Raw genomic sequence first — 22,969 nt, forward strand, 5'->3', positions numbered from 1 at the left:
AGGGTCCATACCATAGTGAGTTCAGGGAAGGTACCAAGAAGGGGAAACTAGAATAAGGAACAATGAGTGCAGACTGTGTTGTTTCCAACAACTGGGAGACTCAAGAATAATACTTTATATACTCTGGCCCAGTGTTAGAAACCGAGATATGAAAGCTAGGAGTTAAATGGCACCTTAAACCTAGGTTATGGGCACAACAACGGAATGTCTAGCTGCACTTTTTAACAACAAGAATACAAAGCTGTAAATGAATCAACTGCAGCTAAAATATTATGTTCATTTTTCACATAGTCTAGTCCTTCCCCCCACCCCCCTGATATTCTTAAGAGGGCCTCTTCTCCAGTCTTCAGAGAGTAGCTGGAAGTGGGGAGGCAGAAAAAGGTCCTCCTTTCCTTCCACTCTGCAGTTGTAATCTGAAATTTTAGGCGCAGTACTGCACCCAGAGCTGAGAAACTGCTTACGCTAATGAAATTCCCTGTTGCAAAATGCACCTAGCACAATGGGAGTTTCGAACACTGCTCTGGCCTCCTAGACCACACTCTAACTATAGCTCCAGCTCCTACTCTGACATCTTCAGGGGTTTTTCCGCAGGTGTCCCCCTGCAAAGCCCCTTAAGAAAATCCTCAGCACCAGTTCTGCCTGCTGTTCAAGGTCCTTGACCTGTGAAGTTCCTAGTTTGTTCTCTGAGAACTCAGTATCTGGTACCAAGTCAGGACTAAGTAGGAGAGCCAAAGGGAAGATGTGTTGGGACAGTTTGGGAGCGTACCAGCGAAATCTGGGATACGATTGGACGCCAAAGAACCCAAAGTTGTCCTGGTCCTCTGATATGCCCACAAACAGGGGATAAATTTAGACATGCCCCATAGTTTCTCAGCTGCAATCCTAACCCATTTACTTGGGATTAAACCCCATTGAATTCAGTAGGACTTAGTTCTGAGTCAACCTGGGTAGGTGGTTGCTGTCAATCTCTCTTTCCCCCTTTCCTCCTATTGTTTTCAGCAGAAGCAGTTTTAGGGTAGTAAACCAGTTTGGCCACACAGGGTGATGTCACCACAGGGGGCGCTACAACAGTGATGCTGAATGGAACACGAAAGGGAGAGCTCCAGTTTTTTAGCATCACACAGGGTGCTGATGAAATTTGGGGACCCAAAGTTCGCCACTGTTTCCAGTGGAAGCAATGGGAACCTTTTCCTAAGCCTTGCGGCCACATGGGAAAAAATAGCTTTGTCCAGAACATGATTGCAGAATGAAGGGATTAATATAAATTTTGTGAATAGATACTTGCCCGTTTGTCACCTTTGAAAGAATGTAACAAAAACTGCATTATAAGTTATGAACCATTGAAGAAATTGTATCACCAAATTACAGAATCTAACCTTTGCTAGTCACGTCGTTGAGAATGCTTCATAACATAGTTGAGAATGTGTTCGTTTGACATGCTACAATTTCTATCCTAGTCCAAATGGAAAGGCTAATATTGTTTGCATAGCAGGGACCTGAGCCCTGAGTGGCAGCCAGACTTGAAATCCGCAAGAATCTGCCTGAATATTTCACTTACTTTTAAAGTCATTAAGTACGTGCTATTTCCGAGCGTAACAGAGCATCTGCTTGAGCCGTTGAACGTCAGAGCGACTGCTTCCTTGTCACGTTGCACATTTTTTCCTCCCTGTTAAGATGTGTGAAAGTAAGAGGATTACATCTTTTATGATGCAACCAATTAGTTACAACCAGCGAACAATCACATGTTTAAATTACTGGTTGTGTTACGGAGTTTTAAGTATTACTTTTCATAGTTTCAAAAGGGGAAAAAATAGTTTATTATGCAGGCGAGTTTGTACGCAAATGGGCCTTAAAGGTTTCCCTTCGAGCCTGAGTTGACCTTTTTTGGAAATATTATGTATAGTATTAAATTCAGAGATTAGCAAGCTTAAAAGCTGGCTTTGCATGAATACTTGGGTGAAATTATCAATATATGAATTTTATTTCTATTCAGTAAGCAAATGAGGCCGAAAGCATAGATGGTGTCTTAGACCATGAGGTGGGGAAGGGAAGGAACAAGCATCATTCCAAGAGACATGCTTGTTTTTTTCAGGCTGGATGCAATTAAACACATCAGATAAAGGCCTACTGTGCTATTAAACTAATGCACTAATAAAAAATGGTTTGCAGAAGTTTCTCTTCTCTGCAGCTGTATTCTTTTATGAGTTACCATGGGAAATGGAAGGGAGAAAAAGATGAATGCCTTTTTGTTCTTCTGTATTTATAGGGTAACCTCCTGAGCAAAAGAGAAATAAAAAGGGGTTTCCCATCCCTCTAAAAAACTGGTGGTTCCAGAAAAGAAACCTAACTCATAGTTTTGTTCATGTTATCCCTATGACAACATTCATTGAACATTTCCCTGCATCTACATGGTTCCATTGATTTCAATGAGAAATATATAAACATATGTTTAAATCTCCTGTTGAAATTGGGGAACTCAAAAAACCCTCACTTTTGAAGTTGGGCCAAGTCTATAGTTAATATCTGGCAAAAGATCCATAAAGTGCTTAAAGTAACATATCCAAAAAGTATTTATTATTCATCATGTATAAATATACTACCATTAAAAACACAAGCAATCTCCTGGCCAAAGATTGTTCTCAACCGTGGCCAACCAGATACCTGTGGGAAGCATGCAAGTAACACATAAATGCAGAACTGACTAAATAGCATTCATTTCCATGTTTCACCTATGGCAGCTTACATCAGCTAAATTAGCAACTTAAAGCAAGTCAGTCCAACAAATGATACCATAAACAAGGACACACTAGCCAAGCCTAACAGTAGCAAGAATGCAGGCCAGGATACGTTCTGGCAGCTCATTAGTGATGGGAATTAAGTATGTCAAGTGCTCAGGGTTTCAAAATTCATCCCTTCTTTTCAACAGCTGTCAAAATTGGTCAGCTGTGTGGCTGTGTGTATGTGTATGTATGTATGTATGTATGTATGTATATTTTCTAGGCAAGTTCCTTGAGAAAGCCATTCTTCTCAGAACTTTCTCACTGACTTCATAAGGCACAAGGCCTATAAGATCCTAGTGCATATGCAGGGTTATAGACTAAACTTAATGCAGCTGTTTAATTGAGCACTTTTAGTAGTTGACGAATCCCATATCTATAAAGCACTAATAGAGATTTCTCTCTGAAGTACAAGAGTATACCTGCAAATCTTTGAAAGGGCATTTTTTTCCACATTAGGGATAGGAGAGGAAATGATGAGAAATGGCTCCAGAGTACCATTTAATATAATGAGGTCTTGGATTCCATTCAACCACAGTGCCCTTGGCATGGTTTTCCAGGGAGCAATACTGTGTGTCAGCTCATGAGGAATGGCCAAAGACTGCCAAAGATCCTTGGTTGTCAGTAGTCAGTTTCCTGAAGGCCCATTGTATTTCCATTTCTTTGGTGGTTTTTAATGAATAGGATCTAGGATTTCAGGACAAATAACTTTTGTTTTTCTTACGCACTGTGTTTGTTCATAGTTACTTGCAAAAAGTATTTCTATAGTGAAATCTAAAAATGCCTATGGATGCTAAAAGGGGAGGGTACAAAGTATGTGTATGTGTAAAAAAAATGTAAAAAAAACCCTGGTCATTACGTAATTGGAGGGTACAAAGTATGTGTGTGTATTTTTTTTTTGTAAAGAAAGTAAATCTGGTCATTATGTAATTTGATACCTGGTTGCTAGTTTTCCTCTTCCCTCCCTATACCTTTTTCTTTTGTGATATGTCTTTCACAATTGCAGGGCTGGTGTTATTTTTTAAATCTGTGTATAGCAACTAGAAAATGCTAGGCACTATATAAATTAACATCAATTTGTTTCAGTTTTGTTTGGTTGGTTTTGTCAAAGGAATTTAGTTGTTTAAAATAACAACAACAACAACAACAGTAATGACAACTCTCCTGCCCACAATTATTAGTCATTTGGGTGAAGGAAGAATTGGTGTCCTAGAAGGAAAAAAATGAGTCAACTGCCTTCCATCTTATGAAAGCTTCTGTGCCTGTGTGCAATTCTCTCTTGCCAGGGTGGGCAGACAAATGGGCATTTGCAAGCCTGACTTTAAAATATTGTGTGGGACATTTCCTACCATTACGAAGAGTGAGGAGGGTGTCTTGGGTGACAGATAGGAAATGGGAACAGCAGCAAAACACACACACACACACACACACACCCCAGGTGTTGTAGGATGTGCTGTCCCATCTTCAGTGTTGAAGTGAGGCTGCCTATACATCTGGCTTCTGTATGTGGAATGAGGAGGTACTAAACCATCCTTTGCCTGAGGTAGTGAGGTACTGTGCATATCACTCCTAGAAAATGGTTGTGGATATGGAAACTCATGAGACCAAAAATTAAGATGATTCCAGAGCTGAGAGGGCACAGTAGGGAGTCCCGCCACAATGATGTAGAATGGAAGGTGAGAGGGAAGGGAGGAGGGCACCAAATTTTGGATTCGCACAGTGTGCTGCTGAAATTTGAAAGCCCAAAGTCTGCCACTGACCCCATCAAATGCAGTGAGACTTGTGTATGACTGTGCTGTAAATGAATTAGTGTCTACAACCTATTGCTAAGATCCAAAGATAATAGAAATCTACATTAGCCAGAAATCCACTGCACGTGTAAAGGTAACCTTGCCTTCATTTGCACTGAGAGTTCCTGAAAGTTCTTCAAATGCTCTAGTTTGCCAGTAAGTGTCACCTCTGTTTTATCCTAGCTAAAACTTAAGCCAACTGGCTCTGAGCCAGATCCTGCCAAGCAGGCAGATTATTTTGCATACTTGTGCTTAGTGAGGTGGTGCTGGTTTCTGTTGGTGGCACCAGAATCTGAAGCCTCACAAACTCTCCTTCTCCATGGTTGGTTCTCTTGTTGAAATCTATTTATCAAAATGTTCTGAAAAGCTCAACAATAGGGTGCCCTGAAGGAAGAGGAGAAACGGCTTGAAAAGGGAAACATCAGAAACATTCAGGAATGTTTCCTTGTACATTGGCAAAAAGCTTGCATTTCTAGTTGAAAAATAAACTAGTTGTTTGGTGCCACCTATACTTAATCTTTTATAACCCTCGGAGTATGTGGCCATTTCTCGGGGTGGGGGGATAGCGTGCCAATTACTCAAAAAGCCTGAAAGGGCAATTCTGGGTGATCAATATTATATGCGCGTATTTACATAAAGTGGCATAAAATACTTAACATCTAAAGAGTGATGCACCATAATCAATGCAGTCTGCATTGCATCAATGCAGTCTGCATCAGATAAACCCCGTGTAAATGGGAGAGAGATAGAAATAGGCGTCAGAAGCAATGTACAAAAGGAGTTCGCTTAATTGTAATGGGTAAGATGTTCCACAACCTAAGCCCAAGCATGCAAAATGCCCTCTGCTTTGTAGAAGCAAAGGAAGCATCATGTGGAACCCTTAATAATGACGCTTCAGGTGCGTGTAAAAATCAGGCAGGCCTGTGGCCTTTCCACTCGAAAATGCCAGTTTTTGCAGCTGGCGCTAGCTCTGTACTACTGCCCCTTTGCCCTTGCTCATGAGAGGGAGCTGTGCTCACCTTGAACTGGGGCTGCTCTAATTCAAGCACAGATGTGCACCTATTCAACCCTCCTGTATCACAGCTACATACTGCTCACTAGTGCTCAGCATATTGTATTTCCCACTTCTGTGGTGATGTGCAGCATATATCGCTCAAGTTCCAGTGCTGGCATTGCCAGTCAAAAGGACCTCAGGGAGAGACCTCAGTCTGATACCTTGAAGAGGCACCATCAATCAGACCCAGTATAAAGTTGCTTTGTTATGTTGAAACTTAAGTGCACGACTCCCTCCTTAGCCCCTGCCTGGACTAAACCCAACTTGCTAGGCATTAATTTACAGCTGATCAGGCAGCTTCAACAAAGCTTTCCATTTCATGCCATCTGCCACAACAATGCAAGAACAAAAGTCTAGAAATAAGGAGCAATGTATTACTGACACCAAAGAGCAATAGGCACTCAACTTTTCCGTACATTTTTTTAAAAAAATATTGAAATGTTTGATAAAATCAGTGCCTTCACTGATGAATTTATGTGGAGATGAATTTATGCAACAATCCATTTAAAACTGGCTACTGTCACACAAATAATCTGTGCAGCCAAAGAGGTTTCATGAGGGCCAAAAGGCATTTAGGGTAGGGTTGCCATACCTGGTTTTGGGGGCCAGTATGCCCATCTGGGCAGATTTTTGAATAAAATGTCTGTTTTTTTGGGGGGGGGTATTATTATGGGGGGTTTAGGGGCATGCACATACCACCAAAGGGTAGGAGAGGGCAGACTCTCTTCAGAGTCAGCCACTCTCTGCCACCTTCATGTGCCGCATCTGTGCCGCGGAAACAGAAGTGCCACAGCAGAGTCCGGAGCGCTGCCGCCGCCCCCCTTTTCAGTGCCCGCTCCTGGCTGTGCTGTTTCCCGGAACCCTGTTTGCATGAGGCTCCAAATTGCTGGTGCCGGGGGTGACTCCGGGCCGCTGAGCCACTCAGCAATGGAGCCACCTCTCCCATCCAGGCCTTTGGCCTCCAAGTGGCCAGTGGCAAGGTCGTATCCAGGATCAGGCTCGTCTCTCCATGGCCTCTCTGGTCCTGCCTGGGCCTTCCCCAGCAGCAGTGGCAGCAGCCCCCAACAGCTGCTCAAGCTGTGTTGGATGGGACCTGGCTGGTGGTTGCAGCAGCAGCAGTGGTTCCATGGCCTCTCCAATCCTGCCTGCAGCTTCCTCTTTGACGTTGCTTGAGCAGCCATTGGGGACTGCTGCCACTGCTGCTGATGGGAAAGGCCCAAGCAGGATTGGAGAGGCTCCCTGCCCCGACCTGACACCGGATACAGCCTTGCTGGTGGCCACTTGGAGGCTGAAGGCCTGAAAAGGAGAGGCAGAGCCCATAGTGGAGCCTGTTCAGTGGCCTGGAGTCACGCCGGCACCAGCAAGTGGGAGCCTCCGTGTGAAGGTTAAGTCTGTCAATATGGCCACCCTAAGAGAGGGGAAGGATGGAGGGGGAGAGCAGGTGGGTGAGGAAGGGGTTAGTGGCAGGGAGGGGGCAAGCGACGGAGATGTAGGGTGATGGTAGGGTGCAGGTCCGTCTTACTCATAGAGGCTAGTGGTGCAGGGCGCCATGACACCAAGTCCTGGAGGGCGCCAGGCGAGAGTCCGGGGAACACTGAACGAGCGCGCTGAGTGAGCGAGGGGCGCGTGCAGCGCTCCTGCCGAGCGGCACACATGCCCTCACTCGCTCAGCGCAGGCCCGCTCGCTCAGTGTGCTGCCTGCCATGGCCACCGTGGCATGAAGCAGCCAGCTGAGCCGGGAGGTGCCGCGTCCAGCCTCTGCCTGTTCCCCACCAGAGAGCTGCTGCCTGCCTCCTCCAGCCCTAAAAAAAGGTTGAAAACTCTGGAAATGTGGGGGGGGGCACTGGAGTGATCTTTGCACCACGGTGCCGGATGTGCTTAAGACAGCACCGGATATGCTTAAATTGGGTTTGTGCCCTTCAGAATGTGGCAACCCTAATTTAGGGTGACGTGTGAGTTATTCCTGTTTCTGCTTCTGTGCAGCTCCTATTGCTCATCTTTTCCATTTGTTTATTTATTAATACACCAGGTAAATAACCTGTCATGATGTTGGCTAAGTACAGCAGTCACTGAGCCCCATCCTAAATGCTCCTCGGTGGGTGTAGCAGGGTCTGCCTCTTCCACTCAGCAGCCCTCTCTTTTCTGCAGCATCCAAACTGATAAGCTGACTCTCTTAAGCAGGTGCCCAGCTTGAATTCCTGGATCGATTGAAACCATACAGGAACAGTCCTTCTAAGGTCTAGAAACTGCTTTAAAAGGAAAGGGGGGGGGGGGCAACCTAGAGCTGCTTTGGAAAAATATGCTCCATTGTGGAGTTAGCATTTCTAGTGTTTATAAAACCCAAACTTGCTGTTGGTTTCAAGTCGTGTTTACTTTTGAAGGTCATTAATTTCCCAGAGACAGACAGGTAGATTGATGAAACCAAGGTCATTTGGGAAGAACGAGTGTGCTGGGAGATTAAAAACTCGCCACTTACTCCACAGTGAAAACCTTGTTTTGTAGAATTCCTCAGCTGCCTGGGCTCTGGCCTTGGAGATTTTTGCAGGCACTTGGGTGAATGCTTCATTGTTGCTAACTTGCGTCCATCTGTAACTGTGGGGTGTCATGGGGCAGACTTCACTTAATAGTCACTTCTTGTTAAAGGCTGGAGCTGGGAGAGGGAATGCAAGCAGATGCCCAATGGTCAAATTCTCTTAAGGGTGGAAACGGTGAGGGAGGATGTAGCTCTCGCAAAATACTCCTGCAAAGCAGAGAATAGAACCCAATGTACTTTTTTTCACGCACAACCCCCCCAAAAAAACACAGAGAAGCATATATTTCTTACCACAATATTTTCATTCAAATGAATGTGTCCATTTAAAATGAGAGTATTATGGTAAGAAATGAATGCATTTCTTCATTTCTTTTTAAACTGAGCCAAGGACACTCGTTTTCACATAAAAACTGTGGTGTTTTGAATCTGGGTTTATGAACCTGAACAAAATGATTGACCAAGGAGAGTAGGGGTTGGCCGTGGAGTGAGCATACTTTAGTCCTGTACTAATAATTAAACAGAAATTGTTTAACACTTTCCCCCATACCACTGAGTGCATCCTTGAAAAAAGAAAGAGGCCCCAAATCCATTCATTTTAATACTATCTAGCTTGTGGAAAGAGATTCCTGTTAGAGAAACACTATCAGTCAAAATCTAAAAGCACAATCCAATACATTTTTACTTGGAAGTTAGTCCTACTGTGTTCAGTGCAACCTGGGTTGCAATCCTTGCATACTTAAACTGGAACTAATAGACATTGATATTAGAGACACTGTTCTCTAATATCATGCCACTAACTGTCCCAGAGAACTACATGGCCCAGTGGTTGACCTTACACCCAACAATGCAGACATCTCTCTTTAGGGTTTTGTGGATCTCAGGTGAGATGATCTACTGTACCTTGTAGGGCTAAATAACTGGTAGATTGTCTCTTTGCATATTGCTGGGACTTACTTCTTGTGACTCATTTTTGAAAGAATTCACTTCTGTCTTCTGGGACAGCCCACCTGAAAGAGAAGATTCCTTCCTCTATGCTTTCCTTGTTCAGTTCGACACACTCTTCCTGCTGCACGCTGCATTTCTATCTTTCCATTCCTCCCCTCAATCCCCTATTTTCCCCCATTGCCTCCTAACCCTCTCACCCAAGCAATGCTGGGAACTTCTCATAAAGTTCATGTTTGAGAGGCAGAGGGCTGGTTCATATACTTAACAGCTCTAGTGATTCCATATGTTACCCTACACCCCCACTGTTCATATGACTGAAGGTGGAAGGATTGTACAGATCAGATATACACTTCAGATCACAGGTTGTTTCTTATGTGGGGGGAGCAAGTCCCTTTGTTGCTTAGAGACCATGAAAACAGGCCTGATCTGGAAATCCTTACGGAGCAATACCTTGCTATATGATGGTTTTGGCCTATTCGATGTTCTGGTGGCTTTTACATGCAGCAGGTATGGCTTGGCCAACTGTTCCCTTCTGGGCATAACTCATTAATGGTATGCAAGCTGAGCGCATAAACATGCGCATAAACAGACACACACGATTTCTTATTTGACTTTAACTGACCCATCCCTTTTACCAAACATAATTTGTTGTATTTCTCTCTCCCGCCACACTATCCAAGTTGCAGCACAACAAAGTGAGATGGATTTTCTCTATCTCTGTTTTGTGGAGAGACTCACAGAGACTTTTCTAGAAGGAATACTCTCAGGAATGTTTGATAATTGTCATTGTCAGGGCTTTTTTTTCAGCCGGAACTCACCGGAACTCAGTTCCGGCACCTCTCAGATAGACGCCATTGCCATTATAAGAGAACAAGAGAGGCATTCATGGTGAGTTCCAGCACCTCTTTTTCTAATAAAATAGAAATGTAAAATGGCCATTGTTATAGGCCAGAATATGTGAAGTAGGGGATGCAGCCCTGCTTCCTTCTAAAGCTTGACTGTGAGGCATGGAGTCAGGGAAGAAGCTGCAGCTATCTTGGAAGCCATGGAGATACACCTTGATGGTCAAGAGCATACTGCAAAGGGGAGTGGAAATTTTCCAGCAGAAGGTTCTAGGCTTTATATCTGATGGTTATTTTGCAACCCAGAGATAAAGCTATCAATGGCTAGACATGATGAATAACCTTTCCCTCCACCATTGGTAGTAATGCTTCTGAATACCAGCCACTGGAAGCTGCAGGAAGGGAGAGTGTTCTTGTGCTCAAATCCTGTTTGTTGGTTTCCTGCAGGCCACTTTGAGAACAGGATGTTGGACTAGACGGGCCATTGGCCTGATCCAGCAGGCTCTTCTTGTGTTCTTGTGTGTAGAAAGAAGCTCCGCTTGATTGCAAAGAATGCATAGGCGGCATCAGTGAATTTGAGACGCTCACCACCTTGTGCTCAATTAACCTAACATCCAACGTTGTGGCTCTATGGAGAAACCATCCAACTAATCCATAATGGGTTGCTATCATGTAACTGAATCTCAATGCTGTAAGTGGACCCAAGACTATTAGTAATCAAACTGCACTCAGTAAAGTAGTTTATATGAAGTCTGCTGCACTCCATCCTTTCTGGCAGACACTTTAGAACCATAATTACCATCATCTCTCTCTTTAATACAATCATTGTGCTTCTGTCATTGCAGGATATTCTAGAAGCTAAGGAGGGACTGCTCATTTCCTAGATACTTACTGTGCAGTGCACAAATTAAGGACAGTGTCAGATGTACGTCTCAATTTCCCTACTTCTTGTGGGTTTAACAGAGACTCTTAAAGCTACTCGAGCATTAGCTTATTGTGGTTTAATAAAGTACACTATATTATATTTGGCTCAAGGGACCCATTCCACACAGATGCCAATTTCCAAAGGCAGTTTTGAAAGCACAGCCCAGTTACACAGACCTCTCTGTTAGTGGCTTAGAGGAGCGATTCAGATGCGGGTGGGTCGGCAGTTTTAATAAAAATAACTCCTGCCTGGTAATTATGGCCCCACTTGCACGAGGTGCTGAAGTACCCTCAGCAAGAAATTCCACAAAGCCTTCCCAAGGGAACTGGGGGATATTAAGTATCCTGCAAATTTTCTCCACTGAGGGCAGTGATGTGAGGGGGGCGGGCAAGAATCATAAAGACACTTCACTGAACAATTATAGGTTTGGGGTTTTTCTTCTTCTTGGTGGTAGCTATTTCACAGCTTCTTATCAACCACCCAATGTGGATGGCAATTCACAGTGGTTAGTGCCAGCCTCTCACTTTTTGTGGAAGATGTGGAAAGGCCATGTCAAGATTAACCCACAGCCAGCCAATATAGGGGTACATTTTTGTCATGCTAGGTTCCATTCCACGGTGGTAAAGTAATGTCCCCTCCAGCTATCACTGTAGTGCAGTTTCTGTCAGCGTTTCCATTTATAAACCTCTATTTTAAGCACTGTTGTAAATGCATACTTTGGGTTGCAATTCAGTCCGTAATATATTTGACCAGCTTTAGGTTGTTTTTTTATTATTATGTTAAACTCCTATGAACGATGGGAAAAGGCTGCCTTCCTAATTTTAGCATTTGCCAGCTATGGCCCAGATTCAGAGGCCTGACCTACTCAATGGACACATTTCGTGGTGGTTTTTCTTGAAGAGCACCACTGTGCCCATCCTCATCCTGTGCCACATGGCAATCTGCTTTTCAGAACAAAGTGTCAGGAGAAATACAGCAGGCGAGCAGAAGCACATTCTACAATTGAAGAAGATGAAAAATGACTGGATTTTCATAAGACTTCAGCCCTCTCCAGATGTAATAATAATAATAATAATAATAATAATAATAATACTCTGCCCATTTGGTTGGGTTCCCCCAGTCACTCTGGGCAGCTTCCAAAAGAATATTAAAGACATGATAGAACATAAAACATTTAAAACTTCCCTAAACAGATGTCTTCTAAAAGTCAGATAGTTGTCTATTTCCTTGACATGGAGGGCGTTCCACAGGGCAGGCGCCACTACCGAGAAGGCCCTCTGCCCTGTAAACTCACTTCTTGCAGTGAGGGAACCGCCAGAAGGCCCTCGGCGCTGGATCTCAGTGTCCGGGCTGAACGATGTGGGTGGAGGCACTCCTTCGGGTATACAGTTACTAAACAGGAGCAATAAACATGGAACAATAGAACTCCCTGCTCCTCTCTCTGGCATGCACTGTGCCCTACAGAAATCTGGAAACCCCAGAATAGAGTTTGGGGGTCTGCAAGGAGAGAAGAGTGGGGAAGTTCCTTGCACTGACAGAACAAGTTACTTAGTGCTGCACTGGATGCAACACTATATTTGTAACCTATTTTTAAAAGCCTTCAAAACTTAATAACAGAAACAACATTCTTCGCAAATAGTAATGTCTTTTTTTAAGCAAACTTCAAAGATAAAATACAAACTTGGGAAAATTACAGAGACAATTAGATATTCACAGTGATGAGGCATTTTATAAGACTTCATCAATTTTTCTTGTGGTTAATACCAAATTAATATAAATTTCAGTTGCGTAACAGAAGTGTAGCTTGGCAAAAAAAAAGTAATAAAAGAATGTGCTTACAGTGGTTCCAGTCCTCACTATTTTACTAGTGCTCCAAACCTGAGCACCAAATAACAAGTGAAGTGCTTCAGGAACTATTAGAGCAACGTAAGTCAAACTATTTATGGAAAGGTAGATGATTGCCAATGCTGGTGGTAGTCTTAAACCTAATAAATTTTTCCTCCAGTTGCTGTTGGCAGAAAAATAAATGACCAAATATTTGAATGAGTCGGTCTGATCAATTGAGTGGCCATCTATCATCTAGCTATAACTTTGAAGTTTATGTCTGAAAAACCGTAATCTTCATTTTTGACATCATTAATGGCTAGATGTTCTGCCAAGGGGTAATTGCTAAATAAAAAATAAAAAATAGTAGTCTAGGTCTTCGTAACCCTAATCAATGCTGTGCCAATAGGATTTTGTCATCTGCATACAGCAGAATTATTGTTCTTGGGTAAGAGGCACTTCCTCTTCATTGAAACCATGCCACCAATGTAGAGCTTGACAAAAAGAGAAGCCAGAAGATGCCCTTACCAGACTATTTATTGGACCAGTAATTTAAGCACTGGAATGAATGCAATTTTGGACCTCTGTGTTACAATTTCCTACCTAGCAATAGATGCTTACCTTTGTTTGTCATCCCCAATTTCTGTCACAAGTAGTCTCAATTAATATGATGGACAGCTACCTAAAAATTGGCAGAGAAGGCAAAAAGAAATTGCTTCCCACCTTCAGTTTTATATCTCTGGATGCTTACTCATTCAGCAGAGCATTGTCCATTTTCCCTTGACACCCCAGTTGCTTGGCATTTGCTGTCTCTGCACCGCACTTTGTCAGTAAGTATTTAAATATTTTCTGAAAATGCATCTCTTTTCCTGAGCCAATTTAAACCTTAAACTCAGCCTCTAATATTTAAACTGAAACTTTTCCTGGTCAAACAGTTATATGGGATCATAAGTAGTAAACATTTTCAGGTGGCTTTTCTAGGTTTTGTAGGAAACGGGTTCATTTTTAAGAAGAAGGTTTATCCAGAATATGAACACTCTTTTATTTGGCTATTTTTATGCTGTGATGCTATACCTTGGAGGAAGCTTCTTTGAACCCAATGAGCGTTACTACTGAATAGATGTGTATATTGTGTTGTCAAACTTTTAACAGTGCAATCCCATGCATGTCTACTCAGAAGTAAGCCCCACTGGATCCTTTTCCTCTTGTGGAAAAACATTCAGCTGTGTGGGGCTGCACCTGAAATCTTAAAAATAAAAAAAATACCACTGTTTTAATGATTTTATGATGCTCATATATTTATGAAAGTGCAGATTATAAATATTATAATCTTTATTATATATTTATAAAGTGAAATAAGCAGTCTGATCCAAATATTATAAATATTTCAATAAATAAATAAATAAGCAGTCTGAGCCGCACTTTCAAAGGCTCTCCCTTCTAGGACAGAGAAAAGCAGACACACAAACTCTACCCCAATAGATCATCCTGCTCTCAGCCTGCCTTCCAATTGTTCTCTTCAACCATTGTGATTGCTCACCCCTTGCCCACTAAACAGCTGAGAAGAGTGCAATTTACAATAATCCCACCTGCCGCCCGACAGCAAAATTTGTAGGGACACATGAAAACATGAGTTAGAGGTTTCTCAGTGTACACACACATACCTTGGTGCTGATAGGTAGCCTATGGGTTGCACAGCCCATTTGACACTGGAGAACTTTATGCTATTTAGCTCCTCGCTGAGGTGAAGTGTTTGTGTATATCCTTGTCACACGAGGTATGCATTCATTGGCCTAATTTCTCCATGGTTCATTTTGTGTTTGAATGGAAAACATACTTGTGGGCAAAACTATTTCTAAAGTAAACACTTAATTCTGTGTTACATCTTTGAACCTGCAGGCTAACATCGTGTGGTTTCAACTTCAACCCTTTACAAGAAATTATTAATGTAATCTGTCAAAGCCACACAATATAGGTGGCTGTTCAAAAAAGAAAGAGACAGAGAGAGAGAGAGAGAGAGAGAGAGAGAGAGAGAGAGAGAAGCTGAGGCATGAAAGTTTTGCTCGAAACATTCCTTGACAAGCTCTCTCGCTGCCCTTTTTCTTGTCTGCATAGAGGAATTCACTGAGGGTGAATTATTCCTGACATCCAGCTAGACCTTCCTCAGGTCAACCATTTTATTCCCAAGTCTGTTGAAATTAAGCACAGCACGAAGCTCAGGAGAATTTTTCAGTGTTTGATAACACCTGTGTGGAACAGAGATTCCACTGTGCAAATGTTAAAGCACACTTACTCACCAACACTGTAAGTCAGGGAAGTCGAACATTCACCCTGTGTTTGCTCTAAAAGCTTGGCCTTTCTGTGCTTTCACATTAGGTTAAGCAACAGAGTTATAAAATTCACAGTGACAAGTTCAGTGTTTTGATTGAATATCAGGCTCCCCCCCCCCAATAAAGAGAGTTCTGTTACTTAAATACCATCTCAGTTTTATGTGACAGGCGTTTTCAGGAAACCATAGATAATTCAGTGGAAAGTTCCTTGTCATTCTGAGGTGCATTTTATTTATTGATTTGGTCAAAATAGGAAGACTGCTGTATAAGAAACCTGATCCTAAAGCCACAGGCAGGGTCTTTATGCTGGTATAGTGCACCCACCCTGGGATCAACATATAGGGATTCTTGTGAAATTTGACCTCTAGGAATTCTATAAGGAATTACCTGGTTCATAAATTTCATACCCAGGTGAGGATCCAAATCTTGGCTACTTATAGGATTTTACGCTCTTTCCTAAAGTTGCAACACAACTCAGGGTTTAAATTATTAAAATATGGATTGGAATGCAAATTTTGTGAAAACACACACACTTAAAGACATGTTTTAAGAGGTTTTTTTTAAAATAGCAAAATACAGATTGATGCAGAAAGAGGATTAATCAGAACTGCGGTAAAAACTTGTGAAAGTGATGTTGACATCGTGATCAAGCAAAGCACTTTCATAAAGAAAACAGATAGCCTTTAATTTCATTTTGAGAGCAGTTATTATGTTTTCAATGCACTTCATGTGCTTCATCTCAGGGATGATAATACAGAAGTCACAGATGCTGGAACAGATACCCAAAAGCAGTTTAAGCCTGCAGTTCAGTATTAGTCCAACAATGTTACACACAGCTGGGACTAGGCGGGGTGAGGAACAAATGGGGTGGAGGGTAGGAATTGAGCGGAAAAGTAGTGGGCAGGGGAGGGATTAAGCAGCTTCTCCTCCCTCCAGTCTTGTGTTCTGAATTTCTCACTTGTGGCAATGCGGTGTTCACAAGTAAGTCCCTGTGAGATCAGCTAATGTCCTTGGGAATCCTTCTATCTTCCATTCTGTGGACAGGACCAAGCCAGTATAGATGTCGATGAGACAGGAGTCTAAACACGCTGGAAATGTGGGCTTGGGAGAGAGCACATCACTGTTTGAGATTCTGTCCTGCCGTGTGATGCCCAAAACCTTCCTGACACACCACATGTGGAAGGTGTTGAGGCATCACTCCTGCCAGTTGTAAGTTGCCCACAACCCACTTCCATAAAGCAGTGTGCTCAACACACAAGCCTAGTAGACTTTCATCTTGGTACTGGACGTTAACGTCACATTCTTCCATACCCTTTTGGAAAGACAAGCCATTGCTGTAGCTGCCTTGCCGTGGCACTTGTCCAGCTCTGCATCAATGGAGAGATTGCTGGTTATGGTGGAACCCTGGAAAACAAAATAGTCTACCACCTCAAGTGTGTGATCACCAGTGCTGCTATGTGGAGTGTTGGTGACTTGCTGACCCAAGATGTTGGTCTTTGTAAGGTGGTAAGGCCGAACTCCCTGCCGGCTTGGACGGTTGGTGAATCTCCATAGAACTTCATTTGAGTATGCTGTCAAGACTGTGTCATCTGCAAACAGCATCTCTCGAATAAGGAAAGACAAAGTCCAATTTCCACTGCCACACCCTACTGTAGCTTCATCGATTCCTCACTTAATAATTCCTGATCTACACAATCTGGAAATATTTAAATTGCCCAGAGACTCAGTAAACACCCCAGAGCAGAAGGAAGGAAACAATATCCTTCTGTCCTCTTTAAAAATGATCTATATATCGGGCGGTGAGGGTGGGAATATTAGCAAGACTTTCCAAAGCTTGACCAAACCCCAGAAAGTTCTGGCTCATTCCCATATTTTATTTCTTGCATATTACCAGATGTGAAATGATTAGGAACTAGACTTGTCTGGTTTACATTTGTGCCTATGATATACATAAAAAAATCTATGGTTTCAGTTGTGTTCACAGAAATGTCAGGAGTCACAGGCATAGAGTTAATGTGGTATCATGATCTCAGAAGGGGAGGGAGAAACTGCTAGATTTACTCTAGGCAATTTAAAAAATCTTTTCAGATTTTTAAAGGGTTAGCATGGGGGTGGGATAGTACTCACTTTTAACAATAACCCCTTGACTATGTTTCTTCAAATAGTCTCAGCAATTTGCTTGAGGCTCTAAGTGATTCTGATAAGTACTGTTGTCTTTTCACATACTTGCCTTTTCACACACTGATTTCTGTTGATCTGTCTTCAGCCTGTCACTGTCAACTCCAAGGCAGCCTTCACCAATCCGATGCCCTCCAGAAGTTTTGGACTACAACTTCTGCCCGCCCCAGCAAGCCCTGTCTGAACTGGCTGAGGCTGTTTGGAGCTGTAGTCCCAAACATCTAAATGATACTAGGTTGCTGAAGGCTGTCCCAATGGAACTTGTGGGCCCTTGTGGAGAGAGAGTGAGACAGGGTGCAGAGTATAGGGGGTGGAGGGGGCATCAGCCCCCTCAATATTTGGGGGCATGGGGCTCAGGCCCCAATATTGAGGGAGCTGACACACCCCCACCGGCCTGCCACTGGGTGAGTGCTCAGCAGCCAGGTGGGACACACAAGGGTGAACATCACCCTATGCGTGAGGCCCAGTTGCATGTGATGTCATGCACACATGATGTGGCCCCCCCCCCAATGTTGGGCGCAACTCAGTGCACCTTGGGTGGGATGAAAAGTAGAAGAAGCTTGGGTGACAGTCCTTGAGAAACAGGAACAGTTTGCCCTCCCCCCTCATAGCACCACAAAATATTTTGCTGTGATAGTCCAAAGAAGAGAGGAAAAATAGGAGTTCAATATATTAAAAGAAGCATGTCAGTTTCATTCCCTCACCCCCAAACCTCAGGGTTGTACCCAATCTGTGTATATGAATTTACAGTAAACAATTCTGTACCCTGACTAGATTGTGGCAGCGAGGGCTGCAGAGTATACTGCATACAGGAATGGCAGGTTTCCAGGTAGAAGAGGAGAAACAGATCACTCAGATATGGCTTGTACCTCTTGCCTGGGAAAAACCCAAACTAGATTCTATAGGTGATCACTGCATCAGCTGTAACAAGGTGTATGAGAACTTGGCAGAAGAATACTATGGGTTTTCCTCTAGGTTCAGTGGTGCAAGCCATTACTTGTGCAACTGCAGTTCAGTTCCACTCCTCTCTCTGGCAAGACGGGCAGAGCTGGCTGCCGCCACCCTACTTGCCAGAAAACTTTCACCACGCCTTTGGAAATGTCAAAATTCTGCTGTAGAGAGGAAAATTTTGGCGCCATGAATCCAATCTGTACAGAGATCTTAGCAAGGGATTCAGAGACGACTGTGTACTGTAGATCAGGCTGGATCCCTGCCATAGTTGCTCCTGGAACTGGCCGATTCCCCAAACATGAGGTGTCAGAACATCTGTCACATCCCAACATTTTGTTTTCCTCAGTCCCAGCCCACTCAGTATGGGGGATTTCCTCCTATCACTCAGATCCAACAGCCTTGGAAAGCCAAAACACTAAACAGGTAGCCATTGTGATGAGTGACTGTCTGGATAATCTGTAACGGAATGGGTCTGGACCTGAATATTACAACTGCATCGGTATGGCCAATCCTTTAAAATGTAAAACCTAAATCTCATCCTGATTCTTGCAGCTCATTCTGATTCTTGCAGCCTGGACAGTTTTCTCTAATCCTTATCTACTTCATTATTATCTTAGATCTTTTCTAGTGCTGGTTATTAAGTTCTTCAGCCTTATTTCTATTAACATAACTATTTGTCATTCATTTGTAATTTAGCAAACTCTGCAGATTCTCATGCAATATCTTGGTTGCAAGAAGCAACCCATCTTTTATCATCACTGCGAAAATGTAAAAACTCATATAACCCCTGTTTTGGTTTTGTTTATTAAAAAATAAAAGCTCTACAGGTTGCTCCAAGGAGTATTTAAAACTCCAAATGATGTGAGCCTCAAAATACCTAAAATAAAGCCTTTTTCTCTGTAGGCCGGCCCAGGAAATTCTGATCACTAGAGGAGGTCCTTCTGTTGGTTCAGCTACATTCAGAGGTTCAGGGAGGGGGGTGGCACATGAGAAGGCCTTCTCAGTGATACTCCTAAGAATATGGCTCTCCCCACAGAGGCTCATCTGGCACTATCTCTTTACAGCTTCTGTCGATGGCTGATTTTGGTGCCTTCCTTTTAACATGTTGTATGGATTATAATTCAGAGCTTATCTCCTGTGTTTCTTTTTACTATTTTCATCATGTTTAATTACACACCCTGAAGGACTGTTGTTACTAATACTAATAAGAATAATTATGTAATTGGCATGTTTCAAAAACAAGCAAATTATAGAGCTGGAATGGATCCCAAATGTCATCTAGTCCAACACTAAATGTCATGAACCTGGTTCAACTCTGAAGTTGATTTTAAAGAGCTGACTTTTGCCTATGCTGGAAAAGTGGGTAGTTTCTACATACATGTATTTGAGCTTAGAAAGTAGAGATCATAGAAGAGATCATGGATTCAGAGTTGGAAGGGACCCTGAGGATCATCTAGGCCAACCCCCTGCAGTGCAGGAATATGCAGCTGTCTCTTATGGGGATTGAACCTAAAACCTTGGCGCTATCAGCACCATGCTTTAACCAACTGAGCTGTCAGAGGCCCCAAGAATAATTCCTATACAGCCATCTTTGTGGTGCCACCGCTAGAAGCAACCATGACTGTGGTCATTGATTTTTTTTACAGTGCAGGATTGATGTTTTTGAACAGAAACAGATAATTCAGATAGATTGATGTACTTGTTGTTTCTGCGTAAATAGTAGGGATACAATTGTGTTGGTGCACCAGATAATCCATAGCATCAGCACCTTTCAAAATGCTGTCTGATAAACAACAACATTTCTAGGCAGTCCTAATGTTATCCTTATTTTTGTGGATTGAACTTTCCCCTGCAACATCAGTACTTCACAGAATATCACGTCATGTTTCTGTGGCCATAAATCCAGAATGTTCCCTTTTGTATAATTTTGATATGAGCACCATCCACGATTTTTAGATAATAAATGTTTAGTTGTGTCATTGGTTGGAGATTAATTAGATTCTGTCAAATATAAAATATTCATTGGAAAATGTTTCTTCTTGCCTAAGCATCCTTTAGTGTATTATTTAAAGGTGTATATCATGAATGGTATCATTTGGAAATAGGTCCCATTAAATCACTGGGACTTACTTCCAAATAAACATGCTTGGTGTTGAGGTACCTATTTGTTTGTTTCCCATGTTGTGCATAAACAACTTTCTAAATGATTCTAATAGGCAGCAAATATTATTTGGGGTGCACATACACAATGACTTAATTTATGCCATGGTGAGAGGAGTGTCTGCCACCAACCACCACTGGGGCAAATTTCAAATCCAAATAGATATTTTGAATATTTCAGCTGACATGAACAGGAAAATATTACAGTCCCACAGTTCTGTCGTCATTATACCCAGTAGAAGGCTTTGGGGGGAGAAAGCATGGGGGCTGATTAAACATTTTCAACACCTCACAGTGCCTATTAAACAGTGGGAGAAATGACTTGAAATTGAAAAGTCTTGCATTATCTGGGAAAGTAATATTATATAATTCATCCTTTATAAAAGCCACAAGCTGCTGTGTAGAAAGAAGGGGTTACATTTCTGGTAAATTCTGTGTCAAAACAGCAATCACAAGGCACTCCTTTTTCTTACAATGTGCGAAATTGGCACCAGACATTTTTCATTATTGTAACATTCCTCTAACAGGAATCCATTTGGGTAAATTCCCCTGCACTAAAGAAATGTATCTAAAAACCAACGTAACTGTTTCAGAAATCATTCTTAGCTCTGTAGCCATGCTCCTCCCGATAATTATCTCAACCACATAGCCATAACTGAATTGTTTTAAAAGCGGCAAAGTCTCCAGATAATATCTGAAGCCTAGAGCATAAATTGGCAGTATGAAGGCTGGGCTTCTCTGAGATTAAAAGGAGTCAGATGGAGATTCTGAATGAACAGAACATAGATTCTAGCCCTGTTCAGGCAATGCACATTCCTGAACAGGGAATGTAAACACCAGTAAGGGGAACAAGGGGTATGCCTGAGAGTCCCACTTACAATATCACGGCATGCGCTGGTCACCACTGGCTCCACCTCTGATCTTTCTATATTGGTTACATGGGGTTCTTGATCACACAGATCAATTGATCATGCAAAGATCATGCCTTTCCACTCAGTACAGAAAAGTCAGGCTGACGTATGTGGGACCTGGCATAAGAATGCTGGGTACAGGCCTGACATACATGTCCCACATCTAGGGATGAGGTAGGGGGTGTGATTCAGTTTGCATCTAAAGGCAAACTTACCTGATTGCACTTTCCAAAATGATACACAAACCAAAACCCAGCAATCCTTCAAAATTTGCTCATTATAAATTTTGTATTGCTGTTCTCCAGCCAAACAGCATGTAGGTGCTCTAGAAAAATGTTTGTGTAAATGCATATATTAGTGAAAAGAACATTAAAATGCACTCTATTGGGGAATATTGCATTGCAAAAATGTGTATCTTAGGAACGCATTGCGAAAAAATGTGTAACTGGAAAAATTGCGTACAAAAATGTGTGTAGAAGGAGGAAATTCACAATAAGACTCTGCTGAAATATCTTCAGGATGAACCTGAGAATGGGAAAATAATAAGAAGAAAAAGAATGGGAAAATAAGAACCTGAAAGAAACCAAAATTGAGACATCCACTCAACCCTACCAACACTCTTGTTCACGCTTACATTCCCTGTTCAGCCATAACAATAGAAAAGGACTGGGAATTAGTATGAATTCAAGTACTGGATATAACTCTTCCATTGAAATAATGGAGTTTACAAGTGCTTGACTTTGGCGTGATTGCCAAAAGAATCTGAACATGTAAGACATATGAAGCTCTGTTCAGAACTTGTGCTCTGTGCTATGAAGACAGCTCTGAACGCCACATGATTTGGCCTACATCTGACCCTCAACATTCCTGAAATGTAAATGTAGCGTTGTATCCCACGTTTTAGTGCAGATGTACCCTCCCCCTCCTCCCAACATGGATTTAAATAATGCAAGCAATCTGTTTCCATTTTAGGTTGTCCAGGACCCAAGAAGAATGAGTTCTTGACAAGTGTTTTGGATGCGCTCTCCACAGACATGGTGCATGCAGTCTCTGATCCTTCCAGCAGGTGAGTTAGTTTGGCTCCAGTCCCCTGTGTGCTTTAGGAAGTAATTCTGGTTGTCACTTTCCCTCTCTCTTTACTTTTGTGGAAGACAGCTAGAGCTTAATGAGAGTTATCAAATATAATTTAAACCACAGCTCAACACTGATCTTTTAAATGAAAAAGGGATCAAGTAGAATATGAGCAGGGTGAATTCCCCCACTTCTGAGTAACTACAGCCTGCTCCCATACATTGGGGATTAAGAGGAAGGGCTTCCTTATAAAAGGGCATGACTTCTGCAGGTAGGCTTGAGCCAAGTAATTTCCTTCCACCTTAGAAATTAATCACTGGTTCTTCTGAAATTTTTCCATTTAGAAAAGTAACAAGATGCAATGAATCCACAACACAGAGACTATTGAAAGGGGTTAGACTGAGAGTGTGCAATGAGTGCTCTGAAATGATCTGATGCTGTCACATAGGTAAATCATGAAGGAGGTGTGCCCTAGGGATGGGAGAGGGATATGATTTGGTCCACGTTTTAACATGAACCTACCTAGTTCGCACTTCCTGAAACAATGCATGAGCCGTCCTTCGAAATTCACACATCTCCAAATTTTGCAATGGCGTTTGCCAACAAAGAAAGAGTTTGCAATGCATACATCATGAGAAAGCGTGCATAAAGATGCATACATTTGTGAAAATAATATAC

The 22,969-nt window shown here is 42.4% G+C and overlaps 1 protein-coding gene across 2 annotated transcripts in view; it reads left to right on the plus strand.

Annotated features, from left to right (window-relative positions):
- SMOC2 (SPARC related modular calcium binding 2) overlaps positions 1–22,969 on the plus strand; it is a 134,501-nt gene that overhangs the window by 102,917 nt on the left and 8,615 nt on the right. For both annotated transcript variants that reach the window (XM_081855869.1, XM_081855870.1), the window contains one exon: positions 22,193–22,286. In XM_081855869.1, the coding sequence (XP_081711995.1) occupies positions 22,193–22,286 (94 nt within the window). The remainder of the gene's footprint in view (positions 1–22,192; positions 22,287–22,969) is intronic.

This window comes from Podarcis erhardii (assembly GCF_964252035.2).
Source record: "Podarcis erhardii genome assembly, chromosome: 3".
Classification (NCBI taxonomy): domain Eukaryota; kingdom Metazoa; phylum Chordata; class Lepidosauria; order Squamata; family Lacertidae; genus Podarcis; species Podarcis erhardii.